The sequence below is a fragment of the Penicillium oxalicum genome, chromosome VI (assembly GCF_001723175.1).
Source record: "Penicillium oxalicum strain HP7-1 chromosome VI, whole genome shotgun sequence".
Lineage (NCBI taxonomy): Eukaryota > Fungi > Ascomycota > Eurotiomycetes > Eurotiales > Aspergillaceae > Penicillium > Penicillium oxalicum.
Genome location: NC_064655.1, coordinates 3,587,449 through 3,609,829, shown reverse-complemented (window position 1 = coordinate 3,609,829; position 22,381 = coordinate 3,587,449). Strand labels below are relative to the sequence as shown.

The following is a 22,381-nucleotide window of genomic DNA, read 5'->3' as shown; positions in this document are numbered from 1 at the left end:
CCGGCACGTGCTTTGCTCTTATTAGCTCACTCATCACTACTTTGCTAGTGTCTGACACGAAATGCAGGGGCCAATCGAAAATGTTATCAGATACCAGCGTAGGTATAGGTTCTAGTCCTTAGCAAGCATGTCCTCCGGGATAGAATTGTATTTCATTCAAAAAGAACATTCAAAAGTAGAATTAATCCGTCGATAACCCAGGGCCAGCACAAAATACCGCAAAGCTGCCACTTTCTTGCGCACAACTCAGGAAGACACTTTGCTCTGATGTTCGGATTTTTCCCGGTAAATTTTTCTCTTCAAATTCATCTTTAGCTTCGACCATTGGGAATTTCGCAAATAGAATAAAAAACCGTACGGCGACAGGACTGTTGACTGGGCTGATGCCGACACTCGGAATAAAGTCTCGCTCAGGGTCTGACACGGCCCATCTCCACCGGGTGATCCGAGAGGGGAAAAAAAATTCAAGACCAAGTTGATCCTCCGGCGCCGAAAAGCCAAATCTGTTCATCCAAGCTTTTACGGCGGGTATCCAACATTTGATACAGCAATATATTACGTTACATTGTACGGTAACGGCCGATGGGTCAAGCGCTTAATACAGTACAGTACATACGGCATGTACAGTACGGGTGCCACCGCGCAGGCTCTATTTTTTCCGCGCGGCAATGAGCAGTGGAGCACTGAGCACAGCATGCACGATCAACGCAGGTACTCTTGTCCAAGCTCGACGCCTGTCCGAAAACTAAGTTAGACGAAGTCGGGCAAGCCATATCTTTCACCACTTGGAACGAAGTTCGAACCCCTCTTGGCTAAAGTGGTCCCTAGGAGGTGGTTGAATAGGATCAAAATGCTGAAACGAGTTGTTCTTGGAGTTTCCCCTGTTTTTCGCCGAGGTACCACTAAAGGTGTTGGCGTCTCCAGAGTGATTGAGTACGCGGTACTCTGTGGGGGGCCCTCCGGTGCACCTACCCTTCCTGAACAATTAGGATCTCAACAGATGATTCAAATATGCGATTGAGTCACATGAATATATGTCCCGTAGTAGCGTGTGGACCTAGTCAAGTGTATTCTGACTCAGATTTGGATTACTTGGAGTCTCGCTTTGGACTCTGGGTTTGAAGCCTCCAACTCCGGCTCAATACACGAGGGCCCGAGGCAGTCAATGAGAGGCTTACCTCTTCGTCAAGAGCAATGCTGAAAAATTGAGAATGTAATTTGAAAATTGACCCAAGCGGCAGACTAGATTGCCATATGCTCGGAGCGCTGTTGATGCCACTAAAGAGCCCTCGATAAAATTGACCGAAATTCCGGAGTGGCATTGATTGGCAGGTAATTGATCACTATGCGAGAAAGACATTCTCTTCCCAGTTATTGTGACCCAATCTAGGGCGAATGCTGAGTTTGATTCCAAAAATTCTAACTATATGAATAAAACATAGATATCCCCAGAACATATGTGTTCATCTTAAAGTTTCATGGAAGATCAGACGAGTCAAAAGAGTTACCAGTGTGAGCGTATCACATGACCGAATATGATGTCTAAATTAATCTCGAATTTCTATCCCATCGGACTCGAAGAAGTGATTTCATTTACATACAATGAAAGGAGACACGAAATCAGTCCCAAGAGCAAAGTACCCAATCGCTAATATACACATCCTTTCCGCAGTACACGGTCGATGATGACGGTGACCTGTAACACCTCGCATCTACGTACTTATTGCACTCCAAATGACCAATGGCATCACCTTCCGCCACGTTCGGCCATGACTTGCTCGTGGTGTAATGGAAGGTACAAGTATCATCAAAAGTTCAGATACCAGAGATCTTCTGATCGGGCCCAAGGCCAATGAACTTGTTAGCTCCCTGGTGTGGGAAAGGGTATTCTTTCCAATTGCAAACCCAAACATCAGCGTCCTTATCGGCATATGTGCTCCAGAATTCGTATACATTCGGAGCGGTTGGCCAAAGGCAGTTGTAGTCGTGCTTGGAAAGGATGTGGAGATGAGGGAGAGACCCATCTTCGTCGGGATCCGGAGCACGTGGGTTACTGCCGCCACTGTGACCGCCGTTGTTGCTGCCAGATGAGGTTGGCATAATTGTAGCTAAGCTTGTTGTGGTCATAGTAGCTGTCAGAACCGATGCGGTGCCGGTGTAGATGACTTGAGTGTATGTCTTGGTCGGACCAGTGGTGGCGATGCCTCATCCTGGCCACCCAGGGCTGCTCCGGCCTCCACCGTCCTCGCCTTGGTCATCGTCAGGGGACACCGAGTAGCGAATTTCAGCCACCCCTGTTGTAGTGGCCATCGCTGTGACCGAGCAGCCAACGTCGGCCAAGGTGCTCGTGGTCGTACACGAGGTCGAGGTCGAATCCACGGACGTGCAGGAGATCCAGGCATCCGTGACTGTCTGACGCGTACAGGATGAGGTGCTGGACGCCGTTGTGGTCGTCTTTTTGTCCGTGTCCTCATTTTCGGCATTCGGGTCCGGTCCGTTGATGATGCTGGGGTCGGGATCGTCAGGATTGCCTGGATCGGAGCCACCAACATCATAAGTCATACCAGTATGTGGGCAGGCCCAGAGACAGTGGCAGAACAAGTCGTTGCAGGGCTTTTGGTCGCACCCACTCTGACACTCCGGATTGGTAGGACCGTCACTCACGTCGATGGGAGGAGGCTTGGGGATAATCAGACCGTCGTCGCTTCCATCGCTGCCATAAGGAGTGGTATCCCAAGGGTAGGGAGGGATGATAAGGGTCCGATTCTTCGGGGGGTGGCTGACACCAGTCTCTCGGAGTGGGTTGGGGTCATCTTGGATCCCCACAGTCCACGGTGAAACTCGAGGCGTGGGGTGATGCCGGCCAGGCTTGTCGATCGTCATGTCCCATACAGGGTATTGGGGGATTGCAACGGGGGGCAACGAGATCGTTGTAGCCTGAGCCACGCTGTTGGTCCGATGAACTGTAGACGTACTGGCATCATTCTGAGTGACCACCTCGACATCAACCCACTCTACTACAACGGTGGTGGTGTACGGAGGTGGCGTAAAGATCGCTGGGCCCAGTCGCGGAATGTCGGGCAATACCATCACACAGGGTATGGAGCATGCAGCTTGCGGATTTGACCACACAGATGAGTCGATGTACACCACCGTGCCGTTATCTGTGGAGGAAGAACCCGAGTCATGGCCCACGGAGCCGGTCGAGCCGGTTCCTGCGGTCGATGCGAGTACGCAGGCACCTTCGGGGCAGTAACCTCGACTGCAGGCAAAGTCGCACAGCCCATGATACTTGTCATAGTCGACCGTTGCTGCCGGAACTCCGGTCAGACTGGAATTCATGGCCGGGGGCGTCAATTAAGACACCTTGGGCGGTACAGGTGCAGGAATTGATCGGACAGTATCCAAAGGTGCATGCGTATGAGCATAAGCCACCCAGATTGCCCTCCCCGGTGCCGGCCACACAAGCAAGAGGGGTGAATGGCGAACTGCTGGGTATACTCAAGGGCACTTGAACGGTGCCACACGAGCTCTCGGGGCAGTAACCATAATTGCAGGTGAAACTGCACAAGCCGCTGTAATTGGCATCCTCGCCCGCAGCCGGATAGCCGACAATACCGGTGGCATTGGGGAGAGTGAGAGCCGGTCCCATCTTGGTGCAATAACAGGCCCCAACCGGGCAGTAGCCGTATCGGCACGAGAAAGCACAGAGACCTGCAAAGTTTCCCGTACCGGCGCCTTCAACGCAGGTGTCTTTGCCCAGAGAGGGAGGCTTCGCTGACACAGAACTGCTGGAAGTGGCACTGCCTACCCAAGCGTTTCAATTTTGAAAGCCACCATCGCAGGCTGAGGTGATGGAACCCCCAGAGACTTGGGCAAGTGTGGCTCCATTCCGACTGATAGTCACAACAACAGCGCCGCTGCCAGTATAAGCCACGCTGCCGTGGTAGATTCCCACTCCTCCACTAGGCTTGTGAGTCCACGAGGCACTGCCTACGGACGTGCCGCCCACGGACACGGAGATGTCTGCGTTGGAAGCGAGTAAAGCAGAGAAGAAGATCTCGTCAGTCAACATGCTGCCTGGTGCAAACTCAACTTGTAGCTGGCTCGCGGTGTTGATCGTCGTTTTGCCATCGTTACAAGCACCTATGGGCTGAGGGCGGAACCAAGTCACCAGCCCTTCCTCGGTGACGGTCGTGATGTTGGACTTGTACATGTCAATAACATAGGGCAGAAACAGACGCCATCCGTCATGAGGCATATCTTTGACGTAGTCGAATGGTGCCTTGCCAATGTGCATCGGAGCCATGGCCTTGTCGTACAGTGGGCCAATGTAATGAGACTCGCCGTAGTCATTCCAGGTGAGAATTTCCACAAACTCGGGCTGCAGATACCAGACCTCTTGCCATCGGTCATACCAAACGTTGTCACCGCGCCACATCCAATTTTTGTTGTATCCAGGCAAGTTGGTATAGAACCAAGGGGAGACAGGCATCATGTACGGCTTTACATGCAGATAGTCGCGGTAAGATGCGTCGACGTAGGTGTTCATTTCCTGGCCACCCCAGGGCCAGGCCGCCCAACTCATGAGCTCATCGGCCACGTCTTTGGCCATGGCCGCTTTGGCCCCGAGAGAAGACCAGTCTGGTACCAGAAAACAATTGGTTTTTGCTCTGATGGACAACCAATCATCAGCATTATTTGGCCCTTCAAAGGTTGAGACAAAAGGTTGACCGTTGTGCCGGTAGTAAGCAGGGTTGCTTCCGTAGGTTTGGAGTAGGTCCAAGACTTGATCTTCAGGCCAAGGACCATTGCCAGCGTAATCAAAAGAAAAAAAGAGACGGAAGCCCAAGGCGTCGGCAACAGTGAAGGCGTCAGGGAGGGCTGCACTGTTGACAGGGTCCCCAGAGGCCATGTTCATGGCGAAAGCATCAATGTGAGCATCAAGAGCGAGGGTGAAATCATTGGCCCAATCGCTTTGCGTGTAATTCTCACTGTTGGATACCATGAAATGGGCAAAGACGGCCTTGCCATGCACTTGGCAAGCCCATAATAGTGAAAGAAAGATGGGTAAGAAATGCATAATGAAAGGTACCAAAATCCAAGTGGATTGGCCTGTGGTTGTGCCCACAGCCGAGGAATTCAGATCAAAGTCTGCCCCGGGAGGAAATGAGTGACAATTCAAGCAGGAAAAAGAGGGAAGAACATGTAAGAAATATGAAGGGAAAAGGAAAAAGAGGGTGCGATTGCTATGCGATTCTTATAGTGGCGAAGACGAGCCTGATATAGCCTCAATCCCAGGGCCCAAGAGGACTCTCCTGGGGGATTTCCATGGGCAAGGGTGCAAAGTCCTGCCTCCTTCTCACCACCTTACTGGACTTGGAAAACCAACTCTCTCGATGAGAATTGTCCGCTTGGCCGTCTTCCCGGTGAAGTTGTGATGACCAATTTCTACTCTTAGTATACAGGCTGGAGATGGAGCGAGGCTGTGGATCCAAGATACGAATGTACGGACAAGCATCCGCTGTACGAGTCGGGGGACTAAAGAAGCTAGATCTCTTTGTGCTAGCGCCACGAGTCTCTACCGATCATCCAAAACTCGATATTTAGTGCGTCGGTGCGGGGACATTTCTTCCGAGATCCATAAATCGATTCGGATGAGTCAAATAGGGGCGAGTTTGAGTGCGCAGCAAAAACTGGAAGCGAGCTGTTAGTCTCGAGGATAGCAGCACGCTAGCTGGGAAGCGAGCACCACAAAGCTACTTTAGAACGTGCAGTAGTGGCACGATTTGAAACCCGCCGATAATTTAGTAGTTTGTAGGGTTACATAGATTTTTCGGTCGGCCCCCAATTCTTCGCGCGGCTGGCACGCACGGCCGCATGTTTCCTGAGACATGTATCGATTGTTTTCTGATCATGAATGCTTTGTTCATTCATACACCTGTACTATTCAAAGCCAAGTGGTTCGACCTTTGAATATGGTGGCAACTTCTATATAGATCTGCCAGGTCAAAAAAGAAAAAACGTTCACCCTTCGGCCTCTCAACTTTTTTTTGTGCAAGCTGTCACTTGGCACGGAAAGCTTAGGTGGATGCTTGTCCCTGCGCCAAGAAGCTGAAAATCTCGCTCACAGTTTGCAGATCGCTGATCATACATACTGTATTGTAAAGAATTACATTGCTGTTATTGTATTTCATAAACGGAGGGACTGAAGTTCGTCGGTGTAATAATGTACGGGGCGGTTGGGCGGTTACAGGGATCCGATTCAGGTATCCACATGTTCGAAGGCATGCGGGCCGGACAACAATTTCCGCGTCCCCCCGTTCGGCTCATCCGCTGGATCGCACTCAGCTGTACGGTCGACAGGTGTGGAAACTTGTGCCCTCCTTTCTTGCTATCCATAAATTAGCATCAATTGAGAAATTGCGCATTTGCCCACTCAAGCACCCGCTCCGGTGCAGTGACTAGTGACTGCTGCATAGCCGGAGGCTATCCAGGAATGAGCACCTCCGAATGGCTTAGAAATGCCTCGGCTCCCGGTCTGATACCGAATTCTGGATGAATGAACTCAGAATGTCGAAATCTCTGTTTCACGGCTAGATCAAAGTCGAGAAGTTCTGCGCAGCATGCTGGTCTAGTTTCATGAATTAGCCTATCATACACGCTACACTATAGAGAATAACACCAGACGAGCTCAAGACTGTCGGTGGATACGCCCCCAACGCTCCCAAGCTGCATTACCTGCAAATCGCACCGGTCTCCTCAAATGATCTCGCATGAGAACCAAGGGATGAGGCCCGACTGAATAAGGCTAGAAGGATCGAGGACAAAGCGCATGCAAGAGGGGGTGCACAAAAAATGGACGAGAAAAAAGTGTAGGATTCAGTATCTTTGATCTTGGCCCAAGCCTTTCGCTACTTATCTTTCTGTAAAGCTCTACTATTTAAACAAACGAAAGGTCTCACTGAATAGAACTTTCTGCATTCATCATTGCCAGTCGCTCATTCTCCTTGCTACCGTGCAGAGCACATTCACTCATTTGACATACTTTCTTTCCTCAAGCTATTGTGGGTGTTCATTCTTTCATTACCCATACTCGATCACGTTCTGCTTTCTGCCTCCTGAATTGAGCCATTTCTCCAAGATGCCCTCGCATCAGTTGCTTCGACGGGGCTTTCTCGGTATGATGGGACTCCTGTGCTTGCTCTTGGTGCACCGTGTCTTTCATATTGCCGACGGAAGCCCTAGTCGCAATCATGCCCGGGATCTCATCTCGTCTACGGCGCCTTTGTCTTGGCCAACTCACAACCTGACTTCTTCGGTCCCGCTCTCGAGGTCTTTGGCAAAACGAGCACTTACACTCGACGCTGCGTGGCGAAAGGGTCATGGCTTATTTTGCAAATGCAAGGCCAAAGACCAAGTTGATCTTGCATCTGAGTGGACAAACATAGAGGAACTAGATAATTACTGGGAAATCATCACTTACGGCAAACCTCCTGGTGATGAGATTGATTCTGCTGCGGATTACTTGAGATAGGCCTTGGTAGCTACAGGGCTGCCTACTATCATCAGGTCAAATGGCGGAAGAGATGGCAACTTTGTAGCGAATATACGGTCTCAGGATCTGAGCTGGGAGGACTCTGCCGGGGTAACCCACGAGGTGAGTACGCTTTAGCTTTCTGTTACTCTCCCATGTCCGTCTTGGAGATTGTGTGCAACAGTGCAAGCTAAAGGTGGCAGAGAATATCCGCTAATATGGCTTACTCGAAGAGGACATCGGGCTTTTACACGAACCATATGAGTCCCAAAGCCGGCTTGATCATCGCAGAAAACAATTGGAGTCCGTATGCTATGGAAGGGAGGCACTGCCCCTTGGAAAAATGGTCTGATGTCGTCTGGCTCGATTACGCTGCAACAGCCAGGTCTATCGGCACTTCTCCGGCAGGTTTGAAGTATGTGATCCGAGGGCACATCGTTAATGCGGACACTTTGAGTATCATGAGAGCTGTGTGCGGCGGATCTTGTCCTTCATGGCCTGGAAAGGTCTTCGACATCAACCAGAAACCAGGACGGGAACCTGACCCCACGAATCCGCAGAAAAAATTGCCGCTCAACATAAATGGCTTGGCCCTGTTGGGGAACCCAAATGGAGGGGGAGTTGCTTGGGTTCTCATCAATCACAAAAGTCAACTAGGGAGGAAGACGCCTGTTTCTGTTACAGCTTGGACGACCTCAGGGTCAGATGCCAATGGGAACCCCGAGTTATGGTCTCACTTGATGTTTCAATTCAGCACTTGATGAATCAGGCGGTTTCAATCTTCATGTTGGGTTCTTGTTGTCTGAAATGGCTTGTTTTATGTTCATGATTGATTCACTTGGATAGATTGCAACTCATCTCGATTGTAACAAGGCCTGGTTTTCACTCTTACACCTCAACCCCTGCTAGCCTCTGCTCATGCTCTTGAGTTTCAAGCTGTCGCAACACCTGAATAAAAAATGAGAATCCAGAATCATATTCCGTTCCCAAGGGAAATGGATACAATTCTTGTGGTACCTCTGATCCATCAGGTGCCGGGACAGGTCCGTGGCGATTCCCACGGACGAATCGGGGATACCAAACTCCCAGACGGTATAATCGCCACTGATCCCAGATGTGCATGCCTAGTGCCCGCCATAGACGATTATCTTGGACCACAAGATCTGGATGACGAGGATGATTACGTAGTCTCATATGCTGACACAACATGAAGCAACCAGTCGAGCGAATAGAGCTAGCCGCGCTAATACCATTGCCCCAATGATCCAAGGAGAAACAGTATTCCTCACTCTCAAGGTCTTTTGACAGAGACGGAGGGCCCCAGCAATCAAATTTGCATCGTAGTTGAGATACATTCGGTAGTTGTACATTCGGTGGTTGATCGATGAGATCGTGAAAAACATCAGTCGGATTGACCCTGAGAGGAACAGGATCAAGCCCAAGCATAAAATTCAAGCATTCTGATATACTGCGTAGTTCCCCTTTCATGTGCGATCCGCGCGAAGTCCATTTTGTGCTTTCAGTTTGCCATTGGTCGATATCACTCTGTGGCCAGTTCAGTTGTCCTGCGGCGACCGATAAATCGGAGTACAGTTGCATATTCCACAGCGCACGGTAAACCCGATACTCCTCAATCCACGTGAACGGGCCAGTATCACCCGGCTGATATGGCTCGGGGCCTTCCAGACCACGCGCTCGAAGGCGCTCCCAACGCAACGGTTGAACCTTGCGGACACGGTCCAGAAAGGTGGTCAAGCAAGCGCAGGCCAGGCGTTGGATATTGGCGGCGACGATCACCATCTCCTTCAACACCAACGAGGATACTGGGGAAGTGTCCAAGAGCGACGAAGAATGGTCCCGAGTCATGAACTCGGCGACACTAGCATCTGTCAAATGAGGCTGGCGCAGATTGAGGGCCATGCGAAATTGGCAGTGCAGCTCATATTTCATGACAGGATTCTCTTTGAGGGTCGATTCAACCAGGCGGATGGCTTCAGGGTCCGCAGTAGTGTTGGCATCGCCGGCGAAAAGCTCGCCAATCGAAGGTAACACCTGCAAAAGGCTTTCGAGACCAATCCAGTCCGCTGCATGTGCATTGATACTGAACAGGATCTCACTGGGAAGCCTTTCGAGGGTGGCCATTGTGTCGGCAAGGATTTAATCAGAGATTGAACGACACACTTCGGGGGAAGAACGTGCAGTGTCTTAGATTTGTGTTTTGGTGGGGTGCAAATTTTTGAGTTTTGGGTGTGAATATGAGACAAGAAAGGGATGATGGCAACTGCGAACAATCAGAAGAGTGTTTAAAATGGAAGAGTAAAAAGTGCACGAGTGAAATGTATTAAATAGGTAGTGCATCGGTAAATGTAAACTAGAGCAGCACAGTGAACGGACACGATAGGGGCGCCCGACAATCTTCCTCTGGTCCCCCGACTTGAGTGGGGACTCATGGCAGTACACAGTAAGATACAGTAATACGGTGTGAGATGCCGGCAAAAATACTGTTATCGAGTGAAACCTGAAAACTCGAGCCTTCAGCTTTTCCTGTGGCTGTAACTATCTTCCCTCGGAAGAAAACGAGGTGGAAATACACACACACCGGAGCCAAGTCGTCTGATTAATTCTGTACATTAGAACAAATAATAGTCAAAACTTCCCAGATCTTTACTGATACATTTACTGCTGTGCTTGTCTGACACCATGTAGTTCGATTCAGTCATACCGAAGTATTTCAATTCGCTTTCACACTCGCTCATGATTTCTTTGTTTTTTCTTTGAGATCTCCGCTTATAACCATATGATTTGGTGGCCCACTCCAGCTTCGCTAGAAATCTCCCCTGTCGTAATCTCAACACGTCTTTCCCCCTTCCCACCGGCTCTCTATCATAACCTACGGCTCTTCCAACACTTTCAAGGAATGCTTTGAGCTCATATGTGAAGTAGGTAATGAGATTAGAGTTAAATTTTTCGTGATTACAATCCATATAGAATACTGAGAGACAACTTCGATACGACTGGAGGCACGAGATCGACTTTCTATACGTTGGCAACGCCAGTCTTGAAGAGATCCAAGTTTCCCCAGTACGTTTGTCCTATGGCTGAAGTCGTCCTCGATCATCATTAGGTCACCATCCATCGGGCTGTACCTAAAAGAGGATTGTGTGTATACCTCACATATCCGATCTCAGCTCCATTCGAGACCTTGCTTCCTTTCTGATTATGAACGAGAGACTCATCCGAAGCTGGACTTACTACGGCCAGATCAGACCCTGGTAGTCCTGGATATCGCACAGAAGTCCCGAGTGACAAATTATCAACGCCGCAGACCAAGCGCTCTGGTGGGTACTCAACCTTTTTCTGCTTGACAAACCTGACCTTCCTTTCTGGAGAGCAAGGACGACTTGAAGAATTCTAGAGAAGTTTAGGCAATAATTTAAGCATTTTCAATAGGGACATGTGGATCGCAGGTATGCAAAATGATCTCTCACATGATCCAAGGAAAAGAACATTACAGAGTCCCGATGTTACGAATACGCGCGCATATAATATCAAAATACTATCAATCGGAGTGAAAAATCTTTTTCGCAGTATAGATCATTGTAGGCCCGACTATTTTTAGGTGTAGGAGGTCTCTCTCTCTGGAACTGCGCAATTCGAAGCGTCCAAGGATAATTCTCGCGATGGACCGAGCTAGAGGCAAAACATGAGGGGTGTTTGGTGATTCTGCTTAACTTACTCATTTGGTTTGGAGATCCTTTCGCTTTATGATTTATGTTGGATGCATAACATTTTGCCTTCCGTGCCCAGTGCAACAGGCCCCATTGCTGTAATAAAGCAATTTTTTTCTGACGACATTGGAGTTTTCTTGCGCGATTTCAAAAACCTTCCCTTGGGATCTGTTCAAGGAATGTCATTTCCTTGGCTGTGTTCATTACCTCGCTTTGACAGAAATAAGCTTACTGTCTTGGAACGGACGCCATTAGGCTACTTAATCACAAATGGGATCTTGGCAAGCCAACAGTCGAGTAATTCACGAGTTTCGAGTTTCAGAAATAATAATAACTGAATCAGGAATAAACAATGCCCATAAACCACTTACTGTCGTTCTCATCGAAAAAAGCCTTGATCTGAGCCCCCTCGTTAACGCGTTGCTTTTGGTGATATACTTAAGATTTCCATGCAGAAACAGATACCGAGACTCATCCGCAGATATTTCTACTTTCAGGACTTGGATTCAAGGCGTTTTTGCTCGCTCCTGTCCAAAAATCCTGTTCCCATTTTTGTACACTAATCTGCAAGAGCTCTGGTCCGAAGCGTCCAGCCTTGAGGTGGTAGATCCCCGGGTAGTAAGTATCATCCATGGGTCAAGATTCGTCATCAGTCATCTGGAAGGCTCGAATATTCAATCTGAAAATGCGACCGGCATCAGCTGGTAATTCTTGTTATTCCTTGCCATCAAATTTATTTGATGCTCTTACGGCTTAGAGTTGACGTCTACATTCCCTTCCCTGGTCAACGAATGTTGAACCCAATTCAAAAAACCAGCCATTTCAACATATTGACGCATTCACCCCGCCCAAATCACTATGGAAAAAAAGATCATGCTTGAATGAGGTCAAAAACAGCCGTCAAAGAGTCTACCATGAAATCTGGCTTGGCTGCCTCGCAAATCCCCTGATCGCCGTACCCATATCGACACCAACAGACTTTGCTACCGATGTTTCTGGCAAACTCAATGTCCGCCACGGTATCTCCCACTACCAGAACCTGGGCTGGATCGATATCGTTCCATCCGTGGTGGGTTCGCAATTGTGGCACCAGCACATCGACGTAGCTTGCAGGGTCTGGCTTGCGCTTGGCTCTCGGTGTTTTATCACCGACGATCAAGTTCTCAGGAACCAGTCCCACGAGGCCATTGCGTTCAAGAGCCGTCTTGACTGCCGTCACACCCTTGTTGCTCACGATGGCGACGGGAACCGCAGCCTCGTTGAGTGCCTCCAGGAGATCCTTGGCACCTGGGAATGTTTTGATCAGAAGTTGCCCGTGAGTGGCATATAGGTCGCGATATTTTTCGATCCATTGGTTTTCCACCGAAGCAGTGAATTCAGATGGCGATGGATGCAGGGCACTAAATGTATCGGACAGACCCGCGCCGCTTGCAATGAGGCGTTGCACTTCGGCTGGTGAGGGAGGGGCAAGAGCCGGCAGCAATGCCTCGAAGGTCAATTGAATGGTGTGGGAAATGGATTCATGGGTATCGAATAAAGTGCCATCGAAATCAAAGATGGCGAGGGTAATCATCTTGTGATTCTGATTCCAGTAATCATGAAGTTGGTCACTATAGAAAAGGATGTTCCGGTATATACATTTTCACAAAATGAGGATGAGTCACGAAAGACCAACCCCAGTCTCCACGTGATATGATAGTTCTGACAGATGCCTACCAGAACCCTGCCATGTTATGTCAGATTCGTGGTCATCGAGAAACAAACCCCGGGTGACATGCAGCTGGACAGGCGCCTGGGATACAATGGCCCTATTTCAAGAGATCAAAGCTCTCTAGTCGAGGGGACTTATCTTTTCTCGAGGTGAATATGAACCCAGACAATTCCACCTGCTGAGCAAAAGAAAAGGTAAAAGTTGAAGTGATGCCGTGAGCACATTCAATGAAGACCGGGCTTCATCCGGAACCTCATGTACCCGCGATACGTAAATATCGCGGGTAAAAAACCTTTTTGGGCTAGATTTGCGAGCCATAAACACAAAGCGCCGTTGAGCCCACCATACGTTGCTCTCAACGGTCAAAACACGCCTTCGTCGCCTCAAGACCACAGGAGCATGAGCCCATCAAAGGCCTGCACCAATCAAAGCTATATTCAGCCTTGTCCCAGTGCCTTTCACGTAACATTTCAAGTTCGCAGTATCAAATCTACGACTGGTCCGAGAGGAAAACCTCATGGCTGTATCAGTTACAGTCAGTTGAATTGATGGACAGCCATGTGACCGCGACTGAAACTGGAGTTTGACTCCACGTTGCGTGGGAGTCACTTCGGCAGGCGGTGCATGCCGGTCGCGCACTCTCCGCGACCCATTTGAGCGAAACGCCTCGGGGGTTCAAAGGGTTATCTTTGACCGAATCGCAGCACCAACCAGAACCCTGGATCCGGGATTACATACATGAAAGGTTCATTCGTTCTATCACGTATGAGTGCGGGCTCGATTCTCAAGATGCAGCCAACATATGAGGTACTCTATGCTCTGTGGTCACGAAGTTAAGCTGCAATCAAGACCTTCTTGTCTAATCGCCTCACGTCGTAGAATGCCTTGGCATTGCTGGAGTCTCGGCAGCGCAAGGCCCGACCGACAAAGCTAGCGCAAACACCGGGCCTTGATTTACCAGCAACTCCGAGCGGTGCACCAACCGTCAAGGGGACTCCCAGTATTGTAGGCATGAAGGAGTGGCTGTTGAAATTGGGCCATTCGGTATGAAACCTGGCTCAATGACTCTTCGATTCCAGCAGACCCTGACATGGGTCGTTCTGACCTCATCATAGGAGAATGATGTCGACAACTTGAACGTAATTCATGTTACCGGCACCAAAGGGAAGGGCAGCACGTGCGCATTCACGAGGTCGTTCCTCCATGCTCACGGTCTCAGAACCGGATTTCCCAAGCGAATCGGGCTGTACACCTCGCCTGATTTGCAATGTATCCGAGAACGGATCCAAATTGACAATCAGCCGATCACCGAAACTGTGTTTACGCAACACTTTTTCGAGGTCTGGGAGGCTCTCGCGTCGTCGCCAGAAGGAAAGTCCGGGGAAATCACTCGACAGCCTCGTTATCTCCAACTGCTGCTGCTTCTTGCCTTTCACACCTTCATCAAGGAAGGTGTTGACGCAGCGATAGTCGAAACTCACCATGGTGGGGAATATTGCGCGACCAACGTGGTGCGCCAGCCAGTCGTGACGGGGATCACCTCACTTGGGCTGGACCACGTCGCACAACTGGGACCAACAGTGGAGGATATTGCCTGGCACAAGTCGGGGATTTTCAAGCCCGGTGCACCGGCATTTTCTGTTGACCAGGAACCAGGGCCGGCCGAGGTGCTGCGAGGCCGAGCAGCCGAGAGAAAGACGGTGTTGACTTTTGTGTCCCCGTCGAATACACTGCCGGCGAACAGCAGAGTGCTCGGGGTCCCTGTGCAGAGACTGAACTGCTCATTGGCCATTCAATTGGCCTCCAAATTCGTAGAAATCAAGGACTCGTCTCATCCACTGAGCGAAAGGGACATCATCGAAGGCGTCCAAAATTTCTCTTGGTTGGGCCGATTCGAGATCATCGAGACCAAGAGCGCGCGCTGGCTCTTGGATGGCGCACATAACACTTTGAGTATCACCCAGGCAGCGGCGTGGTTTGCGACTAATGTGAAGAATGGGGATGGTGGAAAGTGAGATGGTCTTGATTCCCCCCAAAACGCAGGATACGGTTCCGCTGATTCAAAAGACGTCGCAGCTTCCGTGTACTCATATTTAGCCATTTTTCTGAAGAGCGCGATGGTTTTGAACTTCTTGCCTCCCTCTGGCAGGCATTACATGAGCAAAAAGCGTTACCAGATCATGTCATCTTTACTACCTATCACGAGAGGGAGGATGGAGGGACACGAATCGGTAGGTGCCTCCTCAATTTGCTCGATTCGATCCAAGAGACAGGATGCGCTAATGATAGTTCCACACAAGACAAAACTTTGAAAATGCCCGAGACGCCATTTCCAGATTTGTGTGGACTCTACGCCTCTCGATGGAGAGAATTACAGCCTGATGCCACGGTATCAACTGAACCCACGATCGAGGGTGCCATCAGATCCGCGAGCCACCTCAGCTCCCAACAAGGCAGCATAGAAGTGTTCATTACGGGAAGTCTTCACCTCGTTGGAGGAGCGCTCAGCATTCTCCGTCCATAGTATCACGTCGGGATGCTTGGAATGCCAATCTCCTCAACCTTCTTTTTTTTGTTTCTTTGCTTTTCACATCAAAGAAAATAACAGTCTGCTGTTGCCAGTTTTCGTACGACACGCCATAACAAAGTTGAGCCTTCCTCAGCCTGGTGACTCGCAGGTCACTGGTACCAACGGAAATTCAACTCCGTTGGTTTCAGGTAGATCTGCAACCCCTCGGGGTCACCCGTTTCGAATACACAATGCGCATTTCTCTTTTCTGCCTACTCAATAGGCCTTGACTCTGTAAGAGAATATTTGTACCGGGTAACTGCCTCGACGGTGTCCTGTTGAACACTGGCATCTCACCTTAGATGAACAAGCGTCGATGTAGAGAAGATACTAGATGGTACCTTGAATTTCCTTGTTCGTCAACTTCATACCCTGGGTCCGTTTTCATTGTCTGGGGTCTCAAGCAGTCAGAGGTGCGGGCTCATCAGTGGAGCTGACGGCAAGCGTGGAGTTTCACTGCATTTCTGCGCCGATATATTTTGTTTTATTTTTATCTTTCTTTCTCCTTGGAATCCCTGTCGCCTCAGATGAAATTTGCGCTTCGGACAGTGCCGGTTCAACGAAGCTCGAACCAATTTGGGGATTTCCAATCTCCAACTCTTCCTAGGCAGATGTTGTCATGTCTCTGCAGGGGAAAGTATTCGGTTCCTGCAGTGAGGGGCCCTCGAGGAGTGTGCAGAGAGCGCTTCCAGTCAGAATCCTAAGAGCACGTGGAGGCGGTCTCGAGTGCGGGGTTCTGGTCCATCCGTGAGCGAGTCTTGTGCATGAACTTTCTCCTCAGGTAAACATCCCAGTCGGATGCAGACATTGGTCAGACAATACCACGCGATGAACACCGTGATCCAAATGGCGAGACCATTCCCATTCTGATACACATTCCCGCCATCGAGCTGGAGGTTTTGATCAACAGATGTGTTGCTGAATGTCAGTATGTATCTGTCTAGATTGACTCTGGAGATAGCCATCCTCCATGGAGAGCGTGGAGTGAATGCTTGGAACACTTGGACAGATGTCCAGGGGCACCGGTGGAGTCAAACCGTTCTCATCCACCACCTCCCCCCGTCGGCCCCGTTACTTGCCCAAACGAGCCATCAGCGACTTCTCCCGAGTTCCTTCTACTCATCGGCTAATCGTCAATAATCGTCGGGTCAGCACTTTGGCCGTGTCTAGGCACGTTCGAGGCAAGTGCCCGCCCCTCACGATCTGCACCATCCTGGTCAGATTGAGAACGACCAAACGGGCAGTTTTGGCCCCCAAAGACGTTTCTACCTCCCTCGGATCTTCTCCGGGAGGGGCTCCTGTCCAAGCGTTGAATCACAGAGCCAATCAACGAGGGTACAAGCGGGTTTCCCGAGGCTTCGTGACTCTCTTCTTGACAAATACTATGTTCCTCGACGGCTGGATGGTCACGACAAGACGCTAAAGGGTTAACTAACGCGCGAGGGTCGCTGCGAACCTAATCGATGCACTCCTGCAAGCCACGAGCGCAGGCGTTTGCATAATCGCCAATGCTGCCTCGGACCCAATCCCAACGTTTATTAAGGGGAGTCGAGGTCCGTGAGACTTTAGAAAAGTAAAAAAGAATTTGATCTTGTAAATGAGTGCGAGTTTCTGTTGGACTGTTCTTTTTCTTCTTCCAGTCAGACTCAAGACCCAGATCTAAAGATTGCTGCGAGTTAAAAACCACACCCGACTGCTCCTCGCGCAACATGTCTCCCGCCCAAACATATGACTTTGTGGTGGTCGGAAGTAAGTATTAGACCCCTCCCCCCCCCCCCCCCCCCCCCCTTCCCCCGCCAAACCTCCTCCGGGACACTGGTCAACAAGAGCAGGAAAGACTAGAGCAGTACGCCGACTCCATCTCCAATCCATATCAGCGTCAAAGTTGTCCGATACAAGCCAGGTCTGACAAAATATCTCCTGCAGGTGGCCCTGCAGGCAGCGCTCTCGCCGCAGGCCTCGCGAATTCGGCAGTACGCCCCCACGTTCTCCTGCTCGAAGCCGGCGAACCCCAGGACGACCGAAACCTTCGTGTAGATGGCCAAAGATGGATCACCTTTCAGAATCAGAACATGAACTGGGGTTACAAGACCACTCCCCAGAGCGATTGCAACAACCGCGAGATTGATTATAGCCGTGGCCGCTGCATGGGCGGATCAAGCGCCATCAATTTCGGCGTGTACAGCGTGGGCGCGCGTGATGACTATGATGAGTGGGCGCGCATCACGGCCGATGACACCTTCGGTTGGAATGAGATCCAGCGGAGATTTAAAGATCTCGAGACCTTCCACGGCGAGCGGCCCGCCGGCGTGTCCCCAAAGTATGCCGATCCACGAACGGAAGATCACGGGAATCAGGGACCGTTGCACGTCGGGTACGCCAAGGAATGGGAACGTGACTTGACGGAGTTGATGGACGTCTTTGAAGAGGCGGGATTCCCCTTGAATCCGGATCACAATTCAGGCAATCCGATCGGAATGTCCGTCCTGATCAACTCGGCTCACAATGGGCTGCGGTCCACGGCAGGCGACCTGGTGAAAGGGAAGCCCGAGAATCTGACTATCATCACGGGCGCGCCCGTGCAGCGAGTCCTCTTGGAGGGGACCAAGGCAGTCGGGGTAGAGTCCAAAGGAGAACAATGTAAGACGCTGCTCTCACACCCTCGAGTTTCCTCTCCTGCTTCGCATGTCACTGACCCCTGCCCGGCCTTGTTCGTTGTTCTGCAGATCTTGCGTCCAAGGAAGTCATCTTGAGTGCAGGCTCCCTCAACGACCCTCGCATTTTGATGCACTCCGGCATCGGTCCCGCAGCTCAGCTGAGGCAATATCATCTTCCAGTTGTTTTGGACGTACCGGCCGTCGGCCAAGGCCTTCGTGACCATTGTTTTGTCCCGCTTGTCAATAGCCGCTCAGAAACGAGTACGGAGCGAAAGGCATTCTACGGTAATCCGGCCGCCATGGACGACGCTCTGAAGCAATGGCAAGAAGATGGAACGGGGCCGTGGGCGAAATTTGCCTGCGAGTTAGGCATCGGATGGTTCAAACTGGACCAACAGTTGATGTCCACCCCGGAGTTCCAGGCGCTTCCTCGTGAAGAGCAAGAATATCTCCGTCGGGAGACGATCCCCCATTATGAGATCATCACGCATTTCCCCGTCCATTGGTTCATTCCCGATTTCCCTGCTGAGGCCCTGAATTACTCGTGTCTTCTCATCTTCCTGTTCAATGCGCAAACCCGAGGGGAAGTCACCTTACAGTCCTCCGATCCAGACGCACCCCTGGCCTTTAACCCCAAGTTCCTGGCTCATCCATTCGACCGTCGTCTGGCCATTGAGGCTCTGCGGGATTCCTTGCGCGTGGTCAAACACGAGGGATACACCAGGAACAATGTTGCGGACATGGCGATGCCCCCGGGCGAGTCGGATGACGAACTCTTGGAGTATTGGCGACAAAACATCTCCTCCAGCTGGCATATGACGGGAACCGTGAAGATGGGTCAGAAGGGCGACCCCGATGCAGTAGTGGACCCTGACTTTAAAGTGATGGGAATCGACAACTTGCGAGTTGCGGATATGGCGGTCGTTCCCGTCCTCGTCAATGCTCACATCCAGGCCTGTGCCTATGTGACCGGCTTGACTTGTGCGGAGAAGCTTATCCGGGAGTATCACCTGGCGTAGATCGGACGAGGTGGCGACGACAGAACGGGCCCCGGCCCCTTGAGTGCTTTATTTAGGGGAAGGGGCGACTTCCTTTCGATGAAACACCCATGATCAGATGAGAAACTACGTGGGACGGCAAATCAGTCGTGGCTTGAAATTGCAGGCTTACTACTCTGTCTGATTCCTTGTACTGTAGTTGATTTGTGAGCCATAGACCGAGCAGACTTTGCAGGACTCTAAACTCAATTTTGCCCCGCGAGACAGCGGGCAAGCGGATCCTGTTTTATTTTTTGCTTTTCCTTTCTTTTCCTTTCTTTTCTTTTTTTGTCCGATTTTCTCCCCCATTCGCAACAAGCGACAAGGATTATCCTCTGAGCAATCCCACAATGGTGAAGGTGCAGCGAATAATGTCAATGTTGTCTCTCTCATCCCTAAAAAAAAGAAAGGAAAGGAAAAGAAAAGGGAGAGCAAAAAGAAAGACCGATACATCATCTCAAGTAATTCAACACTGGTCTCTCTCAGCACCCTTTGTTCCATGCGGAGCCTGCACATCGTTTGACCAATATAGTCACGATCCAGAAACGCGGAGCGACGAAGCATGGAGACTTGGTGGCATGGCACAAAGAACCGCAAACTCAGACCATCGACGCAGCTCCTGAAGGGAAGGTCTCTCAATAATCAGAGCGCGAGCGCGTGGTCTAAATAAGTCTCGCATCCATGGTTCCAGGTGATGATTTCGTCACCATGGAGCTTAGGATCGACGGAGGAACAGAGCGTTTGCCTATTCAAGTGCCGCTCACAGTCACCCGGAAACCCAGATCTCGGGGGGCCCTTCTAGCGACAAGCGTAAGACTCAATTTTTTGACCTGTGTGGGACTTGGATCCGAGCCCTTATCCTGGTGCCATTCAAGTCGATAGTGGAACCGGCTCCACAGGGCCGGTGGGAACGGGACAGGGCACGATCCACCGTTGCGGTGCAGTGGTCACAACTTTCTTTTTTTTTAAAGGTAGAACCTTTCAGGAGCTCTCTGGTTTATGGGGAAGGAGGAGGAGAGGGGGTTCTTAAAGATAGTTTTTCTTTTCAAGTTGCACTGAACAGAGTGATTCTTTCTTCTCCTCTCTCTTTACAACAAACACACTGAACCCGGTCACTTTTACAGAAACACGGAGCTATGGCGCAGAATGTCGAAGCATGGACACTGTTGGCCCTGGCTCTCGTTGTCATCGCTTTTCGCGTCTACGTCCGATGGACTCTCGTTGGCCCATCGGGCTTTCAACTGGATGACTATCTCATGCCACTGGCCGGAGTACGTGATTTTTCTTTTCCAATTCCTCCCGAATTCGAATTGAGGATGAAGATGAGGATGCATCAAGTGCCCAATATAGTGTCAGAAAAAGAAAAGCTATACTGACAATTCATTACCATCACCGAACAGATTGTCTTCGTGTTGGAAACAGTCGCGGCATATCTGGTGGGCGCCAACTATGAAGGCTTGACAAACAGCTACATGACGGCCGAACAGCGTGCTACGCTGGACCCGCACTCAGCAGAATGGGCTCATCGCGTGGCGGGGTCGAAGATTCAAGTGCTTGGATGGTCACTCTATGTGGCTATCTTGTGGCTGATCAAGTACGCCCTGGCGGTCTTCTACTCGCGATTGACAACCGGTCTCCAAAATCTGCCTCAGCGCGTACGAATCGCCTATATCATTCTCGGGGTGTCATGGCTCGCCACTCAGCTGTCGGTACTTTTGTCGTGTCAACCTTTCCATGCATTTTGGCAAATCAATCCGAACCCAGGCAGTGAGTTTTTTTCCCCATTTCCAACAATGAATAATATCGGTGTGAGCCGGGAGGGGGGGGGGAGGGTTGTCTTTTTTCACTTCGTCAAACCTAGCTGACACCGTTGGCCTCAGATAACTGTCAACCAGCCAACTCCATGGTATACGTAGTGGTTGTGGTTCTGCTCAATGTGATCACCGATATCTACCTTCTTTCGATTCCACTTCCCCTGCTGTGGCAAGTCAAGATCAGCATGAAACAGAAGATTCCGCTGATGGGTCTTTTCTCGGGGGCTGCCTTTGTCATTACAGCCTCGATCATTCGAGCCGTTATGATCACAACGGTAAGTGTGGCTCCATCCATGCACCCATGGCCTCTCTCGCATCTTGTGGAGGGACAGGAAAGAGACGTATCCGAGAACCTTTTCCGTCCAAAACTGACATCTCGTACCACAAACAACATAGGCCGGACGAGAAGGCGCCGTTGCCGGATCCAAATGGGCGTGTCGGGAAACCTTTGTGTCGATCATCGTCTCCAATCTGCCCATCATTCAGCCCTTGATCCGTAAGGGTTTCAAGAAGATCGGTCTGTCCCAGCTCTTCTCATCCTCCGGAAAGCAATCGGGAGGACGGTCCTACCCTCTCTCCAGCCGCGGTCTTCAAACCCTCTCGACCCATGCAGACCGCAGCGGTAAGAGGAGCAAGAATTCACAGGGACTCACGCAGACGCAAGTGTCTGCATGGGGCAGCGATGAGCATATTCTCACCGAACCAGAGCCGACCTCGAAAGAAATCACCGTTGTCTCCGAGACAATTGTCGAGACCGAGGCTTGGACGAAAGATCCAGCGCAGGCGCCCGGTCGTGTTCCGTCACCGAATCAATGGGATGGTCGGGGGACTGCGCATTAAGTTTGCATTTTCATCCTTGGTTTTTATGTGATGTATCTCACCCGGGGTGTTACTTTTTTCTTTTTCTCCTCTTCTCTTCTCCTTTTTTATTTCTTCTTCATTTCTTTTTTTCTTTTGCTGGGCTTTCTTTTTCCCCTCATCAAAATTCCAGATCACAGACTCCATTGTACCTTGATGAATCACTTTTGCGAATTCCCGCAAGTGAGGTGGTGGGATCACCAGCTCGATGAGAAGAGCGCATTGAATGCGACCACACGTGAAATGTTACCCAGAGATAACGCCATACTACATGTCTAAAGGAACTTCCAGAACTCCTAATACCATATTTTTAATCGACTTTGCATTTGAGACTGATCCAGTTTCCCTCGCTTTCTCTTTTTCTTTCTCTCTCTCTCTCTCTTTCAATTGGCCGGGTCAACCATGAGACAATCCCAATGTCCCAAATGATCAGCGATTGTCTCTGGTGAGCCAGACACCAGAGGAGCTGG

At 50.4% G+C, this 22,381-nt stretch overlaps 8 protein-coding genes across 8 annotated transcripts; 4 read left to right on the top strand and 4 right to left on the bottom strand.

Annotated features, from left to right (window-relative positions):
- Positions 1 to 1,815: 1,815 nt before the first annotated feature.
- On the bottom strand, positions 1,816 to 2,100 carry POX_f08472 (uncharacterized protein; the record flags this gene model as incomplete). The annotated part of the gene is made up of 1 exon (XM_050117243.1): positions 1,816 to 2,100. The coding sequence occupies one exon, from the start codon at positions 2,098 to 2,100 to the stop codon at positions 1,816 to 1,818; it is 285 nt and encodes a 94-aa protein (XP_049967382.1).
- A 105-nt stretch (positions 2,101 to 2,205) lies between these two features.
- Positions 2,206 to 5,008, bottom strand: POX_f08471 (uncharacterized protein; the record flags this gene model as incomplete). Its single annotated transcript, XM_050117242.1, has 3 exons — positions 2,206 to 3,311; positions 3,400 to 3,807; positions 3,862 to 5,008. The coding sequence occupies 3 exons, from the start codon at positions 5,006 to 5,008 to the stop codon at positions 2,206 to 2,208; spliced, it is 2,661 nt and encodes an 886-aa protein (XP_049967381.1).
- A 2,136-nt stretch (positions 5,009 to 7,144) lies between these two features.
- Positions 7,145 to 7,537, top strand: POX_f08469 (uncharacterized protein; the record flags this gene model as incomplete). The annotated part of the gene is made up of 1 exon (XM_050117241.1): positions 7,145 to 7,537. The coding sequence occupies one exon, from the start codon at positions 7,145 to 7,147 to the stop codon at positions 7,535 to 7,537; it is 393 nt and encodes a 130-aa protein (XP_049967380.1).
- Positions 7,538 to 8,425: 888 nt separating this feature from the next.
- POX_f08468 (uncharacterized protein) lies at positions 8,426 to 9,679 on the bottom strand (the record flags this gene model as incomplete). The annotated part of the gene is made up of 1 exon (XM_050117240.1): positions 8,426 to 9,679. One exon carries the CDS (start codon positions 9,677 to 9,679, stop codon positions 8,426 to 8,428), a length of 1,254 nt encoding a protein of 417 aa, XP_049967379.1.
- Positions 9,680 to 12,136: 2,457 nt separating this feature from the next.
- On the bottom strand, positions 12,137 to 12,838 carry POX_f08467 (uncharacterized protein; the record flags this gene model as incomplete). Its single annotated transcript, XM_050117239.1, has 1 exon — positions 12,137 to 12,838. One exon carries the CDS (start codon positions 12,836 to 12,838, stop codon positions 12,137 to 12,139), a length of 702 nt encoding a protein of 233 aa, XP_049967378.1.
- A 903-nt stretch (positions 12,839 to 13,741) lies between these two features.
- On the top strand, positions 13,742 to 14,991 carry POX_f08466 (Folylpolyglutamate synthase; the record flags this gene model as incomplete). Its single annotated transcript, XM_050117238.1, has 3 exons — positions 13,742 to 13,783; positions 13,856 to 14,020; positions 14,092 to 14,991. 3 exons carry the CDS (start codon positions 13,742 to 13,744, stop codon positions 14,989 to 14,991), a joined length of 1,107 nt encoding a protein of 368 aa, XP_049967377.1.
- Positions 14,992 to 17,254: 2,263 nt separating this feature from the next.
- POX_f08465 (uncharacterized protein) lies at positions 17,255 to 19,221 on the top strand (the record flags this gene model as incomplete). The annotated part of the gene is made up of 3 exons (XM_050117237.1): positions 17,255 to 17,294; positions 17,472 to 18,185; positions 18,272 to 19,221. The coding sequence occupies 3 exons, from the start codon at positions 17,255 to 17,257 to the stop codon at positions 19,219 to 19,221; spliced, it is 1,704 nt and encodes a 567-aa protein (XP_049967376.1).
- Positions 19,222 to 20,375: 1,154 nt separating this feature from the next.
- Positions 20,376 to 21,893, top strand: POX_f08464 (uncharacterized protein; the record flags this gene model as incomplete). The annotated part of the gene is made up of 4 exons (XM_050117236.1): positions 20,376 to 20,510; positions 20,640 to 21,006; positions 21,120 to 21,328; positions 21,450 to 21,893. The coding sequence occupies 4 exons, from the start codon at positions 20,376 to 20,378 to the stop codon at positions 21,891 to 21,893; spliced, it is 1,155 nt and encodes a 384-aa protein (XP_049967375.1).
- Positions 21,894 to 22,381: the final 488 nt, after the last annotated feature.